This window comes from Callorhinchus milii, unplaced genomic scaffold (genome assembly GCF_018977255.1).
Source record: "Callorhinchus milii isolate IMCB2004 unplaced genomic scaffold, IMCB_Cmil_1.0 Scaffold3, whole genome shotgun sequence".
Classification (NCBI taxonomy): domain Eukaryota; kingdom Metazoa; phylum Chordata; class Chondrichthyes; order Chimaeriformes; family Callorhinchidae; genus Callorhinchus; species Callorhinchus milii.
Window position 1 is genome coordinate 45204989 of NW_024704744.1, and position 17045 is coordinate 45222033.

Sequence of the window (17045 nt, forward strand, 5' to 3'; positions counted from 1 at the left end):
GTTCGAACAAAGAGGAATTAAACCTGGCGATACAAAGAATAGCTAACATCATTTTTTTTAAACTGTAGCTTCAGGGTGAAAATTATGATGAGACGGTATCTTCCATAACACTTTACACATAATACACAAAATAATTCACAGGAAGGTCCTGCACGTGATATAGACTGGATAATATTACAGCTATGCTGTAGAACCACTCCCTTGTGCTAACACCCGACTCCAGGTAAAACCAGGAAAAGAGTTCAACAACTGTGAGGAGCTACCGTCATACACAAACAAAGTTTCAACATTTATTAGAAATAGTGGATCTGATCTCACAGAAGATAGCTGACTTTACACACTTACCAACATAAAAAAAAGAACACAATATTACCATCAAATAATGCAAACATCAAATCATCCTCTACAAAAGTTAAACTGGAACTCTCCACACACCTCAACCGGCAAACAAGTTAACAGTTATAAAGTGCTTATTTTGAAGACCTAGGATTTTAAAACAATATCATTTTACTCGGATTTTGCTTCCCCTCCTTCAACGCGATTGCATATCAGGACATCATATCTTATCCTCCTCAGAACAGTTAGTACGTTTGTGTGGGAAAGATAATTATAGCTCCCGTACATCTAAGAAAATATTTTTAACGGCGTTTAACAAAAATATTATATTAAAGGTGCACTCGTTTCTTCAACTCTCTAGATTTGTCGCGTACAGAAATATGGCTTTTTTTAAAAAAAGTATGGCTTTGTCGCTTACAGAAGTATGATTCATTCAAATTTGAAATGCGTGGTGTTGAAAATATATATACTAAAAAAGTAAAAAAAAGTAAATTTTTTTGCAGTCTCCCCAGTGAAGGTGTGCAAATCAATCTCTTACCTATTAGTTTGTGCACATGCCCATCTCTCTCTCTATATATATATCTATATATATCTATGAGTTTGCGCTTCTGCGTCTCTCGGTCTCTCAGTGAGTGTGCATTTATTTTGCTGTATCTGTCTCTCTCGTGGTCTCTCATTCTGTGAGTGTGTGTGTTGTGTATGTGAGTGTCTGACCATCTCTATCACTGTATCTCTGTCTCACTCACAATACGCATCTCTGTCTCATTGTCTCTCTCTTTACGTCTGTTTCTCGCAGTGTTCATATGTCTCTCACTCGCTGTGTGACACCATCCGTGTGTGACTGTGTGTGCGTGCGTGAGACTCTCTGTGTGTGTGTCTCTGTATGTGTGTGTGTCTCTGTATCTGTGTGTGTGACTCTGTGTATGTGTGTGTGACTCTGTGTATGTGTGTGTGACTCTGTGTATGTGTGTGTGACTCTGTGTATGTGTGTGTGACTCTGTGTATGTGTGTGTGACTCTGTGTATGTGTGTGTGACTCTGTGTATGTGTGTGTGACTCTGTGTATGTGTGTGTGACTCTGTGTATGTGTGTGTGACTCTGTGTATGTGTGTGTGACTCTGTGTATGTGTGTGTGACTCTGTGTATGTGTGTGTGACTCTGTATGTGTGACTCTGTATGTGTGACTCTGTATGTGTGACTCTGTATGTGTGACTCTGTATGTGTGTGTCTCTCTGTGTGTGGTGTGACTGTGTGTGTGTGTGAGACTGTGTGTGTGTCTGTGTGTGTGACTGTGTGTGTGTGAGACTGTGTGTATGACTCTGTGTATATGACTCTGTGTATGTGTGTCTCTGTGTGTGACTCTGTGTGTGTGTGACTCTCTGCGTGTGTGTGTGTGTGACTGTGTGTGTTACTGTGTCTGTGTGACTGTGCGTGACTCTGTGTGTGTGACTCTCTGCGTGTGTGTCTCTGTGTGTGTCTGTGACTGTGTCTGTGTGACTCTGTGTGTGACTGTGTGTGACTCTGTGTGTGTGTGACTCTGTGTGTGACTCTGTGTGTGTGTGACTCTCTGCGTGTGTGTCTCTGTGTGTGTGTGTGTGTGTCTTGTGTGTGACTCTCTGTGTGTGTGTCTCTGTGTCTGTGTGTGTGTGTGAGAGTCTGTGTCTGTCTGTGTGTCTCTGTGACTGTGTGTGTGACTCTCTGTGTGTGTGTGACTGTGTGTGACTGTGTGTGTCTGTGATTGTGTGTGTGACTCTCTGTGTCTGTGTGTGTGTGTGTGATTGTGTGTGTGTGACTGTGTGTGACTCTCTGTGTCTGTGTGTGTGATTGTGTGTGTGACTGTGTGTGTGTGACTGTGTGTGACTCTCTGTGTCTGTGTGTGTGTGATTGTGTGTGTGTGACTCTCTGTGTCTGTGACTGTGTGTGACTGTGTCTGTGACTGTGTGTGACTGTGTGTGACTGTGTGTGTGACTGCGTGTGTGACTGTGTGTGTCTGTGATTGTGTGTGTGATTGTGTGTTGTGTGACTGTGTGTGACTCTCTGTGTCTGTGTGTGTGTGATTGTATGACTGTGTGTGTGTGTGACTGTGTGTGTGTGTGACTGTGTGTCTATGTGTGTGTGACTGTGTGTGTGACTGTGTGTGTCTCTCTGTGTCTGTGTGTGTGTGACTGTGTGTGTGTGTGTGTGTGTGTCTGTGTGTGTGTGTGTGTGTGACTGTGTGTGTGTGTCTGTGTGTGTGTGTGTGACTGTGTGTGTTCTGTGTGTGTGTGTGTGTGTGTGTGTGACTGTGTGTGTGTGGCTGTGTGTGTGTGTCTGTGTGTGTGTGTGTGTGACTGTGTGTGTCTGTGTGTGGCTGTGTGTGTGACTGTGTGTGTGACTGTGTGTGTGTGACTGTGTGTGTGTGACTGTGTGTGTGTGACTGTCTGTGTGTGACTGTCTGTGTGTGACTGTCTGTGTGTGACTGTCTGTGTGTGACTGTGTGTGTGTGACTGTGTGTGTGACTGTGTGTGTGACTCTGTGTGTGACTCTGTGTGTGACTCTGTGTGTGACTCTGTGTGACTGTGTGTGGCTGTGTGTGTGTGACTGTGTGTGTGTGACTGTGTGTGTGTGTGTGACTGTGTGTGACTGTGTGACTGTGTGTGGCTGTGTGTGTGTGTGTGTGTGTGACTGTGTGTGTGTGTGTGTGACTCTGTGTGACTGTGTGTGTGTGTGACTGTGTGTGTGTGTGTGTGACTCTGTGTGACTGTGTGTGTGTGACTGTGTGTGTGTGTGACTCTGTGTGACTGTGTGTGTGTGACTGTGTGTGTGTGTGTGTCTGTGTGACTGTGTGTGTGACTGTGTGTGTGTGTGTGTGACTCTGTGTGTGACTGTGTGTGTGTGACTGTGTGTGTGTGTGTGTGACTGTGTGTGTGTGTGTGTGTCTGTGTGTTGTGTGTGACTGTGTGTGTGTGTGTCTGTGTGTGTGTGACTGTGTGTGTGTGTGTGACTCTGTGTGTGTGTGTGTGTGTGTGTGTGTGTGACTGTGTGTGTGTGTGACTGTGTGTGTGTGTGACTGTCTGTGTGTGTGTGTGTGTGACTCTGTGTGACTGTGTGTGTGTGTGTGTGACTGTCCTCGTGTCCCCGGGGCTCGCCCTCCTCCCCGCGGTTACGTGGCCACCACAGGCCGAGCGCGAGCCCAACCGCCGCCGCCGCCGCCCAGGAACAGGTGTCCGCGGCCACAAACACCTGACCCGCGGGCGGCGGGTGGACCCGGCGCCGCTTCAGACGGCTCAGGCCGGGATGAGGGGGTGGTGGAGGGGTGGTCTGAGGCTTGTACCCGGGCGGTGTGAGTGTGAGTGTGTGAGTGGGGGGGTGTGGGCTGGAGTGTGAACTCACCACCGCCATCCGCTCGGGACACGACTCCCTCCACCTCCGCCATTACTCCTGACGTCAGCCACAAGCGAACCCGCTCCCTGGCGGCGGGAGATTTGAATAATGGGAGTTCAGGCCCCGCCCTCATCTGGGACCGCGCTCCAGGTACTGCCCCCCCGCCCCGCCCCCCCCCCCACCACACAGCGGCACCCACCGGGCAGGGCGGCACGTCACAGACAGGTGACGCAGCCCCAGCGCCACCGTGCGCCTGCGTCACAAACAGCCTGATGCCCCCCCCACCCGGCGGCTGTTTGTAACACACAGCAACGCGCTGCTCAAGGGACTGCACTGATCACAGGGGGTTATAACAACAACAACAACTACTCGCGTTTACATAGCGCCCCTCTCACCCAGGGTGAGGTCCCAGAGCACGTGTCCACAGCCAAGTGACAGCCCCCGGTTGGTCGCGCTCCGAGTCGGACCGTTGGTTGTGTGTTCAGGACCCACTCCCGGGACCTGGGATGAGGCTCTATGGTCCAGGGTTGACCGCCGATGCAGTCCGGGAGGGGCGGTGCGTTATCGGAGACGGGCGCTCTCCTCTTTGGAAGAGACCAGGGTCCCGTCTGCCTGGTCAGAAAGGACCCAGGTTCACGATCCCCACGGTGCTATTCAAGAACGCGGGTCACCAATTCGTTTTGCCTGAGGTTACGACACCAGAAGAACACCCTCCTCTTTTCAAACAGATCTTTTGACGCCCACCTGAACAACACAATCTTGAATTTTTATGTAAGCACCATTTTTGGCAGAAAGCATCTCAGAACATTGTGCAGCGTTGGAGTTGGACTCTCAGCAAGGGAGAAGGGGAGGGTACAATTAAAGTGGGAGGACTTCAAAGTGGGATTTAAAGATAAAGTGGGGGCAAAACAGGGATTAATGGAGGGAGTTCCAGAGATGAGGGGCGTTGTGGCTGAAGGCACAAAGGATGAAAGTGGTGTGGAAATAATAATAATAATCCTTGCATTTGATATAGTGCTTTTCACGTCTTCTAGATGTCTCAAAGCGCTTCACTTTACTGTAAAGTGAATTGACTGTGTATTTGTGGGCGAAATGCGGTAACCAAATTGCGCACAACAATGTCCCACAAACAGTTGTGGAGTGAAGTGACCAATTTATTGTTTTTTTTCTTGTTTTTTATTTATTTAAAATAAATTTATTATTGTTTTTCTTGAGGGATTATTATTAGGCCATTATTATTAAATAATTTTTATTAAATGTCAGGGGACAGGCAAATGACACCTCAGTTTAACACCTCGAACAATGCATCATACCCCCACCGCTGCATTGGATTGTCAGCCTAGATTACACAAATTCAAAGACGCAATGCATGGCTTGATCCCACAACTTTCTGACTCAAAGGGCAAGAGTGCTGCCAATTGATCCAGACTGACACCTTAAGACATAAAATGGGTAATACAAATTTACAGTAAACTCATCTCATATCATCACGACAAGGGAAAAGAGCTCAGTGACTATATCCAGGTGATTGTAGGCATGAGTCCTCTGGGCAACCAACAACAACAACAACTTGGATTTATTTAGCGCCCTCCACGCCGGACGGCGTCTCAGAACGCTTCACGGTAAGGAATCCCAGGGCCGAGCCAGGGGGAGGAAGGTGACCAAAGGTGCAGTCGAAAAGAAAGGTCTTCAGAAGGGACCTGAAAGTAGGAAGAGAGGGGACGAGGTGAAGAGAGTGAGGTACGGAATTCCAGAGCCTCGGGGCATAGTGGCTGAAGGCATGGCGCCGAGGGTGGAGCGGAGGACTCGGGTGACGAGGAGGAGGTCAGACCCGGAGGATCAAAGGCATCGAGTGCTGTTTTGAGGAGAGAGGAGGTCAGAGAGGTGGGGGTTGGGGGTGCAGAGGAGGGGAGGGATTTGAATACAAGGGTGAGGATCTTGAAATCGATCCTCTCTGGGATAGGCAGCCAGTGCAGTCTGGCAAGGACTAGGGTGATCGGGGAGCGGAGTTTGGTGCAGGTGAGAATGTGGGCACCAGAGTTTTGGATGATTTGGATTTTATGGCTGGTGGTGGATGGGAGACCGGCGAGGAGGGCGTTAGAGTAGTGCAGCCGAGAGGTAACAAAGGCATGGACTAGGGTTTCAGCGGCTTTCAGAGAGAGGTATTTGCGGAGACGGGCGATCAGACGTAGGTGGAAGAAGGCAGTGCTGGTGAGGGACCGAATGTGAGGGAGGAAGGACGATTGGGGGTCGAACCTGACGCCAAGGCTGCGTACAGGTTCAGAGAGTTTTAGGAGGAAGTTGGGTAGGTGGAGGAGGTGAGAGCCGTGGGATTTGAGACATTGACGAGAGCCAAAGAGTATGGCTTCTGCCTTGTCGAAGGAAATTTGCGCTCATCCAACTCCTGAGGTCTGAAAGGCAGGCTGACAGAACATCAGGGGACTGGGGGTCGCAAAGAGAGGTGGAAAAATAGAGTTGGGTGTCGTCCGCGTACATGTGGAAATGTACCCCATGTCTGCGGATGACATCCCCAAGAGGGAGCATGTAGATCAGAAAGAGGAGGGGGCCAAGGATGGATGCTTAGGGTATCCCACATGTAACTGGGTGAGAGTGGGAGGAGAAGCCATTTGTGCAGATGTACTGCTGGTGGTTTGTGAGGTAGGACTCGAACCAGGCGAGTGCGGTCCCACTGAGGTGGATGACAGAGAAAAGGCGGTGGATGAGGATGGCGTGGTCGTGGTGAATGCCGCAGAGAGGTCCAGGAGGACAAGGAGGCAGAGGGAGCCCTGGTCACAGATAGAGAAGATGTCGTCTGTGACTTTCACAAGTGCAGTCTCTGTACTGTGGGCGGGAACCGGACTGGAGGGGTTCGAAGAGGGAGTGGGAAGAGAAGTGTGTGCGAAGTTGATTGGCAACAACACGTTCTAGGATTTCAGCGAGGAAGGGCAGGTTAGAAATAGGGCGGTAGTGCCTGGGGTTTGAGGGATCTAGGGAAGGTTTTTTGAGGAGTGGGGTGATGACAACAGTTTTGAGGAGGACAGAGACTGATCCGGAGGAGAGGGACTGGTTGATGACGTCAGCCAGTAGTGGGCAGAGGAGGGGGAGCTGGGTAACCAGCAAGTTGGTGGGAAGGGGGTCGAGACAGCAGGTAGTTGGTTTCATGGAGGTGATGGTGGGTGAGAGGGAGGAGGGAGAGATGGGGAGGAAGGAATGTAGAATGGGGGTGGTGGTAAAAGCAGATGATGGTGAGGGGGACAGAGAGGACATGGTGGTGGGTGACAAGAGGCAGGTGGATGAGGCTGCTCGGCGGATGTTGTGAATTTTAGATGAGAAGAAGTCCATGACCTCCTTGACTTGGCATTGGATATGAAGATTGAGGAGGCCTGAGGGGGGGCACGGAGGAGGTAGTGGGTAGTGGAAAAAAGGACTTTCGGGTTGTGTTTAGCCTCCAAGATGATGCTGGAGTAAAAGACCGTTTTTGCGCGTGTCAAAGAATGACGGTAGCTGTGGAGATGCTCGAGCCACAGTTGGCGGTGGACTGTCAGGCCAGTTTTCTGCCATCTGCGTTCAAGCAGCCGGATTTTGTTTTTTAGGGAGCAGAGATGGTTGTTGTACCAGGGGAATCAGGTGGGATTGGAGATGGTCCTGGATTTCAGGGGGACGAGGGAGTTGAAGGTGGAGGAGAGGCGATCATGGAGCAACTGGACGGCTGCTTCAGGATCTCCGCGGGTGGAAGGCCAGAGGGATAGGATGTTTAATGAAGTGAGGGCCTTTGTGAGGGTCTCAGTGGGTAGCCTTTTCCAAGGGCGGTAGACGATGATTGAGGGCTTGGTGGAGGAGAGAGGGATGTGAGAGGAGAAGGAGATGAGGAAGTGGTCCGAGATGGCCTTGTCCACTATGCTGAGGTCGGAAATGTCAAGGCCGTGGGTGATAACAAGGTCAAGGGCATGACCGCTGTTGTGGGTGGGTGAGTTTATGTGGAGGGTGAGGTTTAGGGAGGAGAGGAGGGCAGTGAAGTCGGCAGAAGTAGTACAGGGGGAGTTTAGGTGGAGGTTGAAATCGCTCATTATGAGCAGGCGTTCAGAGCAGAGGGACAGGGAAGAGAGGAAAGTGGAGATGTCTGTGAGGAAGGAGCCGGGGGGCTTAGGGGGGCGGTAGACAAGGAGGATTTTCATTGGGAGAGAGGGGCGGAAGAGGGTGAGGTGCTCAAAGGAGGGGAAACAGCCAGAGGAATAGGGGGTAAGACCAAGCGAGGCTTTGGAAATGAAGGCCACCCCACCGCCACGTTGGTTTGGATGGGGGGTGTGGTGGAAGATGTAGCCTGGAGGGGAGGCTTCCACTAGGGGGATGGGGTCATTGGGGGAGAGCCAGGTTTCGGTGAGCCCAAGAACGTCAAGGTGCTCGTCCAGGATGAGGTCATGGATGGTGAGGGCTTTATTTGTGAGGGAACGGACATTTTGGAGGGAAATGTGGGTGGGTTTGCAGGAGAGAGTGATGCGGAGAGGATTTTTGGGTGTACGGGAGAGATGGTTGTGGAGAGTGGTGTGAGTGGAGAGTTGGGAAGGGTACGTATGAGAGAGGGGGAAGTAGGATTTGCATTAAGGAGGCGGTTTGAGCGGAGGGAGTGAATGATTGGACACTTGGGGTTGCTGCTCTGGGACAGCCAGTGCCGGGAGCCACGATGGGCCCAGCAGAGGATGCCCAGGCTGGAGCAGAGGGAAGTGGTGATGGGGTCGAGGAGAGAGAGAAGGCGGGGAGGGTGGTGGGAGAGAAGGACAGAGGGGGAGTAGCGGATAGAGGAGGATGGGAGGAGAGACATAGAGGGGGATGGAAGGAGAGACATTTAGAGTGGAGAGGGAAGGGGAGGCTCGGGCCGGGGTGGCAGCCAAAACGCACACGCAGAGACCCGGAGCGAGCGATCAGCGGGACGGCATCAGCCCTCAAGCTCAGCCTCCCAGGTCATGGCTGGGATGGCAGTGCCAGGGGCCAGAACATTGTTGTTGTTGTTGGGTTTAAAAAAAAGATAGCTGCACTATGGCTGGGAGGATCTACACCAACACACACTGCGCCTGTGCAGAGCGAGCAGCTGTCCTTGTGACAGTGCGTCTCTGGTCCCCATAATTGTAGGTGTATTTGTTAAAACTCATTTAAGTACAGCATAAGTTATGTATAGGCATATCCATCCATACATGTGCTTATTTTCTGTTTCTATTACTTATTTCTGTTACTGTTTTGGAAAATGTGCACTTCTCAGGAGATGTATGTAGTGTATTAAGGAACAAAGTTACTGTATTTTCAGGTTATATGTGAACACAAACATCTTTATATAGTAAACTATTTGCATACGAGAAAATACACTATTGTATTTTCAAGAATGACAAATTATGACAGACAGTAAGATATCATTCATCCATCCTACAAATGCACAACTTGCCCTCCCCAGTTTACAAGGTACTGTATTTCACACAAGAGCACGGGTCAATGCCATTCTGTCACTCTAGCAATACAATTAGTCATACTACTGAAAGCCACAAAACTGTGAATCAGAAATTAAAAAAGGAACTTTCACAATATTGTAATGATCTCAATCTATTTGGGAAAATAGTTTGTGATAGTCAGAGTCAGATAATTGACATTTTCCGGCACTAGGCTGCTCGTTCTGAACGTTCACTCACTGAGCAGGAGGCTCGGTGTTTGTTGACTTGGTGGTGCAGGTAAGTTTGTTCTGCATATATATGATATTTTACTTATTGGGATGTATAGAATGTGACTTTATACATTATAAGCAAGTGATGAAATAAAGGTGGGTGGTTCCTACTTCACATTTTGCATGGAAAGCGACTGGGATATGATACAACAACATGATGATATAAGACAGAGTCTTATCAGGTAGTTCTTTTGCAAATATACCATTCACGAGTAACTTAGGTACAGGTATTGAATAAATAATGATCAGCCACTTTTCCCCAATCCTCTGGAACTCTATTCCGAAATCCCTCACCCCCTTGTTCTCCTGCTTCCCTTTGCCCCCACTCCCACTGGCTCCATCTGTCCCTCCATGCTCAAAATCTGTCCCTTTAAAATCTATTTGAAAACTGATCTCCAACTATAATAATAATAATAATAATAATCCTTGCATTTGATATAGCGCTTTTCATGTCGGGAGGACGTCCCAAAGCGCTTCACAGAACACACTGTAAAGTGAATTGACTGTATATTTGTGGGCGAACGCGGCAGCCAATTGCGCACAACAATGTCCCACAAACAGTCGTAGATTGAAAATGACCAATTTATTATTGTTTTGGGTTTTTGGAGGGATTATTATTAGGCGTGTGGAGTAAGGAAACTTGCCCAAGGTTTCGCCCTGCCTGGAATTGAACTCAGGTCTCTCACTTGCAAAGCGAGTGCTCTAACCACTGAGCTACAGGACTCCAGTACCTAGGACATTTTTTGAAAGTATTTGAAAAGAGAACCGGAGTTTCTCCCCGTGTCCTGATCAACAATCTTCCAATTAAATTGGTCATTCACCTCTAGCTGTTTGTGAGACTTTGCTGTGAATAAATTGGCTACTGTATTATCACAATGATTACTCTAGAGTGCTTTGAGACTTTAAAAAAACAGGTATCACCTTAAATTCACCATGAACAGGTAATACTGGTATTACATAATTACTCAAAGAACAGGAAGCTACACCCACAGGTGTCAAATAGAGTAAATAACAGCACAACTACAGCTAACAGCAAATGCTGTAATGTGCAAACACACCATCTGATGCAGCTGTAGAATATTGCAGATTATTAATAACAAAAATGTAGTTCTTACATTTATTATTATAATGCTCATTTGTTCCATAATGTCACATTATACCATTTTGTGCATAGGAAAGTCCCATATACAGCTATGAACGACTGGAAGATTGTTGGCTAGGACACTAAGAGAAAGTTTCTTCTTTCTTCAAAAAGGTTCTTCAACACCCACCTGAACAGGCAGTCAATACCAGTCAATATCTCTTTCAAAGGATGGAACCTCCAAGAATGTCTAGACTGTGACCTTAAGTACAGATATCAACAACAACAACAACAACAAGATTCCATTTATTGAGCGCCTTTCACGTCGGGAGGACATCCCAAGGCGCTGTACAGTTGGGTCAGGACCCGAGCAGGGGGGAAATGGTCAGGGTGAGGGGAGGGAAGGGAGGGAGCGAGGAGGGGGTAGAGAGTCGAGAGGGGAGCTGAAGGCACGGTCAAAGAGAAAGGTCTTGAGACCGGCCTTGAAGGAGGAAAGGGAGGAGGCGGCGAAGGCACTGGGGGATGGAGTTCCAGAGCCTAGGGGCTGAGAGGCTGAAGGCCCGGCCACCGATAGTAGGGCGGTTAGGGCGAGGGATGTGGAGCAGACCGGAGCCAGAGGAACGGAGGGTACGGGCAGGTAGGTAGGGGGATAGTAGGTCAGAGAGGTAGGAGGGAGCGAGGCCGTGAATGGCCTTGTAGGTGAGGATGAGGATCTTGAAATCAATCCTCTGGGGGATGGGGAGCCAGTGGAGGCGAGCGAGGGTGGGAGTGATGTGGTCCCGAAGCCTGGTGCGGGACAGTACACGAGCTGCAGAGTTCTGAATGACCTGCAGCTTGTGGAGGGAGGTGCCGGGAAGGCCGGCGAGGAGAGAGTTCCCATAGTCCAGCCTTGAGGTGATAAAGGCGTGGACCAGAGTTTCAGCAGCGTGAGGGGTGAGGTAGTGCCGTAGTCTGGCGACATTCCGGAGGTGATGGAAGGCGGTGCCAGTTGTGGTGCGGATATGGGGAGAAAGGACAGCTCAGGGTCGAACAGAACCCCGAGGTTCCTGACTGGCTTTGAGAGGTGGAGAGTGCAGCCTTGGATGCTGATGCTGTCAGTGCCTGAGGTGCGGAGGCGCTGACGTGAGCCAATCAGGAGGGCCTCAGTTTTGCGTACGTTGAGCTGAAGAAAGTTGTCTCTCGTCCAGGACTCGATGTCGGACAGGCAGGCTGTCAGGACATCGGTGGTCGTGGAGTTGAGGGTAGAGGAGGAAAGGTAGAGTTGGGTGTCATCCGCATACATGTGGAAGTTAACCCCATGTCTGCGGATGATGTCAAGGGGGAGCATATAGAGGGTGAAGAGGAGGGGACTGAGGACAGAGCCTTGAGGGACACCGCACGCGACAGTGCAGGGGCTGGAGGAAAAACCATTTGAGGAGACAAAGTGAAGACGGTGGGAGAGGTACGACCTAAACCACTCAAGGACAGGGCCTTGAAGGTTTAAGTGGGAGGACAAGCGGTGGAGGAGGATAGCGTGGTCGACAGTATCGAATGCTTGAATATCAGGCTTGAACTCTCAACCTTCTGACCCTGCGGTAAGAATGCCAAACTTTGTATTAATAACATCTAATGGCAAGCAATAAGTGTCATTTGTATTCATCACGCAGTGATCACTGAGTAATTACCCTCCCCACACCGTTTGGCTCCCACACCTAGCTCAGGGGCCACACTTGTATTGTTCAGTGCCCTGAGACATCCTCCCAACATAAAAGGTGCTATACAAATGTAAATCTGCATTGTATTGTGGTGTATTTGGTATATCTGATACAGCCTTGAAGTAAATAGGTAAAACGCCTATTTAGGTTCCTGGTCTGATGTTGTTATGCATGTTGCACCTGCCAGACAAGAAGTATTACTTAACATGACTCACCCTTTTTCCTGCCAGGTGGACAGCTGAAAATAATGACTTTCTGACATTAAAAGAACAGTCTTCTGTTATACGAGTATAAAATAATGAATCTAGGTTAGGTAAAATGTATTTTGTTCTTCAGGTGACTGATAATTGCTTGTGTTTAATCTCTGCCCTTGCAAATAGTTTACTGTCCAACATCATGCTACTGGTTCAATGAGATTAAGTGGGTTGGTGTGACAAATCTAGTTGATTCCCATCCACATTTCAGGTAACTGATGTTTTGATGACATCTCTCATGTTAATCCTCCCATTAAAGCCCACAAGTACTGTTGGCCACAGATGTCCTGTTGAATTGCAGAGTGCCTAGTTGCCATGATTTGTCAACACCACATAAACACTAGTAGGCAATTGTTGGGATATTTTGCTGACAAATGTTGACAATTATTGAAAATGAAATTACCCACTGATGCATTACATCACAAGACCAAGTTAATTAGTTGTTGGAATATACAAAACAGTGACAAGGGCAGTTCGCTCTAATTTTAAAATATTGCTTCTCTCAATAGCCCAGTGTGATAACGTGATGCTGAGTCATGCAAATCAGGAAGGTAATGAATGGTCTAAGCTTACCATAGTTAGCTGACTTCCCATTTGCAGTATATGACATCCCAGATATATTTCAGCAATCTTAACTAGGGTTCCATAGAAATTTATAGCATAGAAGCAGGTCTTTCAACCCATCGTGTATGTGCTGCCTCTTTTAAAGAGCAATCCTTTGAGTTCCATTTACCATACTCCTGTAGTTTGATCCTTTTTAGATAGTTTTTTTCAGATTGCACCAGTAGTCTTTCCTCTTTGACAATGCCTATGGTCACCTCCCCTTTCACTCTAGCTCGGCGTCAATCTCTGCCACTGTTAAGTGCTCCAAGATGCTATCCTGCTATATAAATGCAAGTTATTGTTTTGCATCTAGTTCCCTTTTGAAAGCTGATATGAATTCTGCTTCAACCACGGCTCCAGGTCGGGCATTACACATCCTACCTACTCCGTTCATGAAAAACATTCTCCTAACCTTCCATTTGCTTGTTTGATAACTATCTTAAATTGATTTCCTTTAGTTACTGATTCTGTGTAGAATTAAATCAGCCATAATCCAACTCCTGATTACCATTCGTTGACATTTTGCTTAAAAATATCCATTTGTGTGCTTCACAAAAATATTTTAGTAACAAGAACGAAAAAGAACTTCCAATTTGATAATCCTTTTTATAGTCTATTTCTGTAATACTGCATCAATACCTTATTCCCAATACAGCCAAAGCCCTCATTCCACACCTTCACCATCTGCAGACTTGACTTCTCCAATACCCTGGTCTCTGGCTCCCCAGTTTTCCGTTCTACAAGCTCCAGACCAGTCAGAATTCTGCTGCCCACATTCTCTCCTGCACAAAGCTCCAGGAGCCCATTACCCCCATTTTCTCCAGGCACCATTACTGATTCCCTGTACACCAGCAGATCAAGTATTAGATCCCTTATTTACCTTCAAATGCTTCACAACCATACCCCACCCAACCACTGCTGTGTTCTGCAGTCCTATTGCCCCGAACATTTCCTCCTCCTTCAATTCTGGCTTCCTTCATGACCCCTGCCCCACCCCCTCACCCCCCTGTCCCCCTGTCCCCCGTTAACCCCCCCGCCCTCCCTCACCCTCCTCACGCCCCCACCCCATCACGCCCCCGCACCCTCCCCAACCCTGCTCTCTAGAACTCTGTCGAAATCCCTTCACATCACTCAGCCTTTCCCCAATTTCAAAACCCAATGAAAAATTTATATCTTTGATCGTGCCTTTAGATGTTTGATTGTTCACTTAAATTTGGTAAAATCTGTGATTATATTGCCACTCTGGTTAGAAATTTTGACAAATCACATTTTTCGACAGTACAATCATGTCATCTACTGGCTAGAAAGAGTATTACACTAAAGGCTTCAGGATAATTAACTGAAAGATTGGTTCCCTCTGGCCAGTAAATTGGTAACAAGGAGTAGTAGATCTGGATTGCTGTGAGAAGAGTCTAGGAGATTAGAAGAAACTTTACACGCAAAGGGTTATGAGAAAAAAATAGAAGATTACTTGTGTGAAAATAATGCAATATAAATTAAATTTAGATCGTGCCTTTCATGTCGGGAGGACATCTCAAAGGACTTGACACTGCAGACTGGGTACCTGAGCTGGGGTGGGAAGCCAGGAGGTGGGGAGGGGAAAGATGAACAAAAGCAGTCAATAAAGAGGTATGTTTTGAGACAGGTGTTAAACAAGGCGAGGGAGGGAGTCGGAGGGACTCCAGGATGGAATCCAGAGAATGCAGATGGTGGGGCAGATAGGGTGGGTGAATGAAGCAGGTCAGTGTTCATTGAATGAAACGTGTGGCTGGTTTCATAGAGGTTGCAGAGGTAAGGTGGGGCAAGACCGCAGAGGGATTTAAAGGTGAGTACAAGGATTTTGAATTCAAATAACATAAATAATTACATAAATTTAATAACAGAAATGACAAGCAGGATGGCTTGAGAAGGAGCAGACAATAAAATAATCCTTGCATTTGATAGTGGAGTCCTGTAGCTCAGTGGTTAGAGCACTCGCTTTGCAAGCGAGAGACCTGAGTTCAATTCCAGGCAGCGCGAAACCTTGGGCAAGTTTCCTTACTCCTCACGCCTAATAATAATCCCTCCAAAACAAAAAACAATAATAAATTGGTCATTTTCAATCTGTTTGTGGGACATTGCTGTGCGCAATTGGCTGCCGCTTTCGCCCACAAATATACAGTCAATTCACTTTACAGTGTGTTCTGTGAAGCGCTTTGGGACGTCCTCCCGACGTGAAAAGCGCTATATCAAATGCAAGGATTATTATTATTTATTATTATAGCACCTTATCAAGTCATGGATTTACTGTGAAGTGTAGTGACTGTGTACCTGTAGGCGAACAAAGCACCCAATTTAGGCAGAGCAAAATCCCACAACAGCCATGAAGTAAATTACCCAATTTTATTTGAGGGATTGTTGGCCAGGAAACCAGGAGAAACTCCTTTCTTTTGAATAGTGCCATAGGATTTTTGTTATCTACCTGAACAGACAGACATCTTACCCAAAGGTTGGAACCTTCCCAGCACTGTATTGGAGTGTCAGCCAAGACTGGGTTTAAAGTCCGAATGTGCAATCGCGGAATGGTTTTCTAAAAGAGCTCAGGATTTTCAAATAACATGTCGATTTGTTGGGGGTAGGGGAAGATTTGACATAAAATTGTTCAAAAACTTTTGTCATGGTGTAAACATGTGGGCGGGATCTGAGTGCTGATTGGCTATCATAGTTGTTACTCATCAGGGAGGACGGGATCTGGGTGGTGATTGGCTGTCTGAGCTGACACTCACATTTTGAACTCCAGGGTGATAAGTTTCGGGAGCCAATCCCAGGGATACTTGGGAACCATTCACAGGGGACTCTGGAAAATTTCCCTATTTCTCATAGAGCCAATCGACTCTGCTGATGTGCGGCTCAAACCCACGACCTTCTGACTCAAAGGTCAAGAGTGCTGCCAACTCAGCCAGACTCACACCTTTAAGATCTTGTCCGACCATGTCTGTTCTAGATTTCTTGGACNTTTTTTTAAGAGGTTACTTGCCGGGTTAACAGGGGAACACCATATCACGTACCTAGACTGCCAAAACAAATCACATGAGTGACTGCTTCATAAACTAATGCCACTGAGTGTCAAGGGTACGATGGCTGATGGATCAAAATGGCTGAAGGGAAGGAAGCAGATCACAGAATCATAGAATTATACAGCACAGGAGGTGATCGAGCCCATCGTATCTGTGCCGGCCCTTTGAAAAGAGCTATCCAAATCAATCCCATTCCCCTGCTCTCTCCCCATAGCCCTGCAAACTTGTCCTTCCCAGATAGAAACTGTAAGTGGAACTAAGTCAAAATGACGGGTGGGGGAGGTATTAAGTAGGGTGCTTCAAGGTCTGTACTGAGACTCAACAACAACAACAACAAGATTCCATTTATAAAGCGCCTTTCACATCAGGAGGACGTCCCAAGGCGCTGCACAGTTGGGTCATGACCCGAGCAGGGGGGAAATGGTCAGGGTGAGGGGAGGGAAGGGAGGGAGCGAGGAGGGGGGAAATGGTCAGGGTGAGGGGAGGGAAGGGAGGGAGTGAGGAGGGGGGAAATGGTGAGGGGAGGGAAGGGAGGGAGCGAGGAGGGGGAAGAGAGTCGAGAGGGGAGCTGAAGGCTCGGTCAAAGAGACTCCTCCTATTCATTGTCAATATCAATAACCTGGGTTTGCAGACTCAGTGGAAGGTAGTTACATTTACAGATGATGCCAGGTTGGGTGAAAACTATGAAATCAGAGGCAGGAACAAAGATCTTACATTGAGAGCTTGATGGTGAATACGTATGGGCTTGGTGGACTGAATGGCCTCCTTTTCTACTATAAGTTCTATGATCTTACAAAGTGTATTCTTACATATTTCCCCCCACAATCCAAAACATTTACTAAATGTTTTAAATGTGCTTACGAAGAATACTTCTCACAGACATTTTGTAAAACGAATAAGCCACGTGAAAGATCGGATTCCAACTTTGTATTTGTTCAGGCTCCCAACAATA

The 17045-nt window shown here is 47.7% G+C and overlaps 1 protein-coding gene across 12 annotated transcripts in view; it reads right to left on the bottom strand.

Moving 5' to 3' along the window:
• Positions 1-3868, bottom strand: part of map7b (microtubule-associated protein 7b) — a 90500-nt gene extending 86632 nt beyond the window's left edge. For 6 of the 12 annotated variants that reach the window (XM_042332950.1, XM_042332945.1, XM_042332947.1 and 3 more), the window contains exon 1: positions 3708-3868. In XM_042332950.1, coding sequence (XP_042188884.1) covers positions 3708-3831 — 124 coding nt within the window. In that variant the 5' untranslated portion in view covers positions 3832-3868. The remainder of the gene's footprint in view (positions 1-3707) is intronic. The other 6 variants (XM_042332949.1, XM_042332952.1, XM_042332951.1 and 3 more) reach the window with 2 other exon arrangements.
• Positions 3869-17045: the final 13177 nt, after the last annotated feature.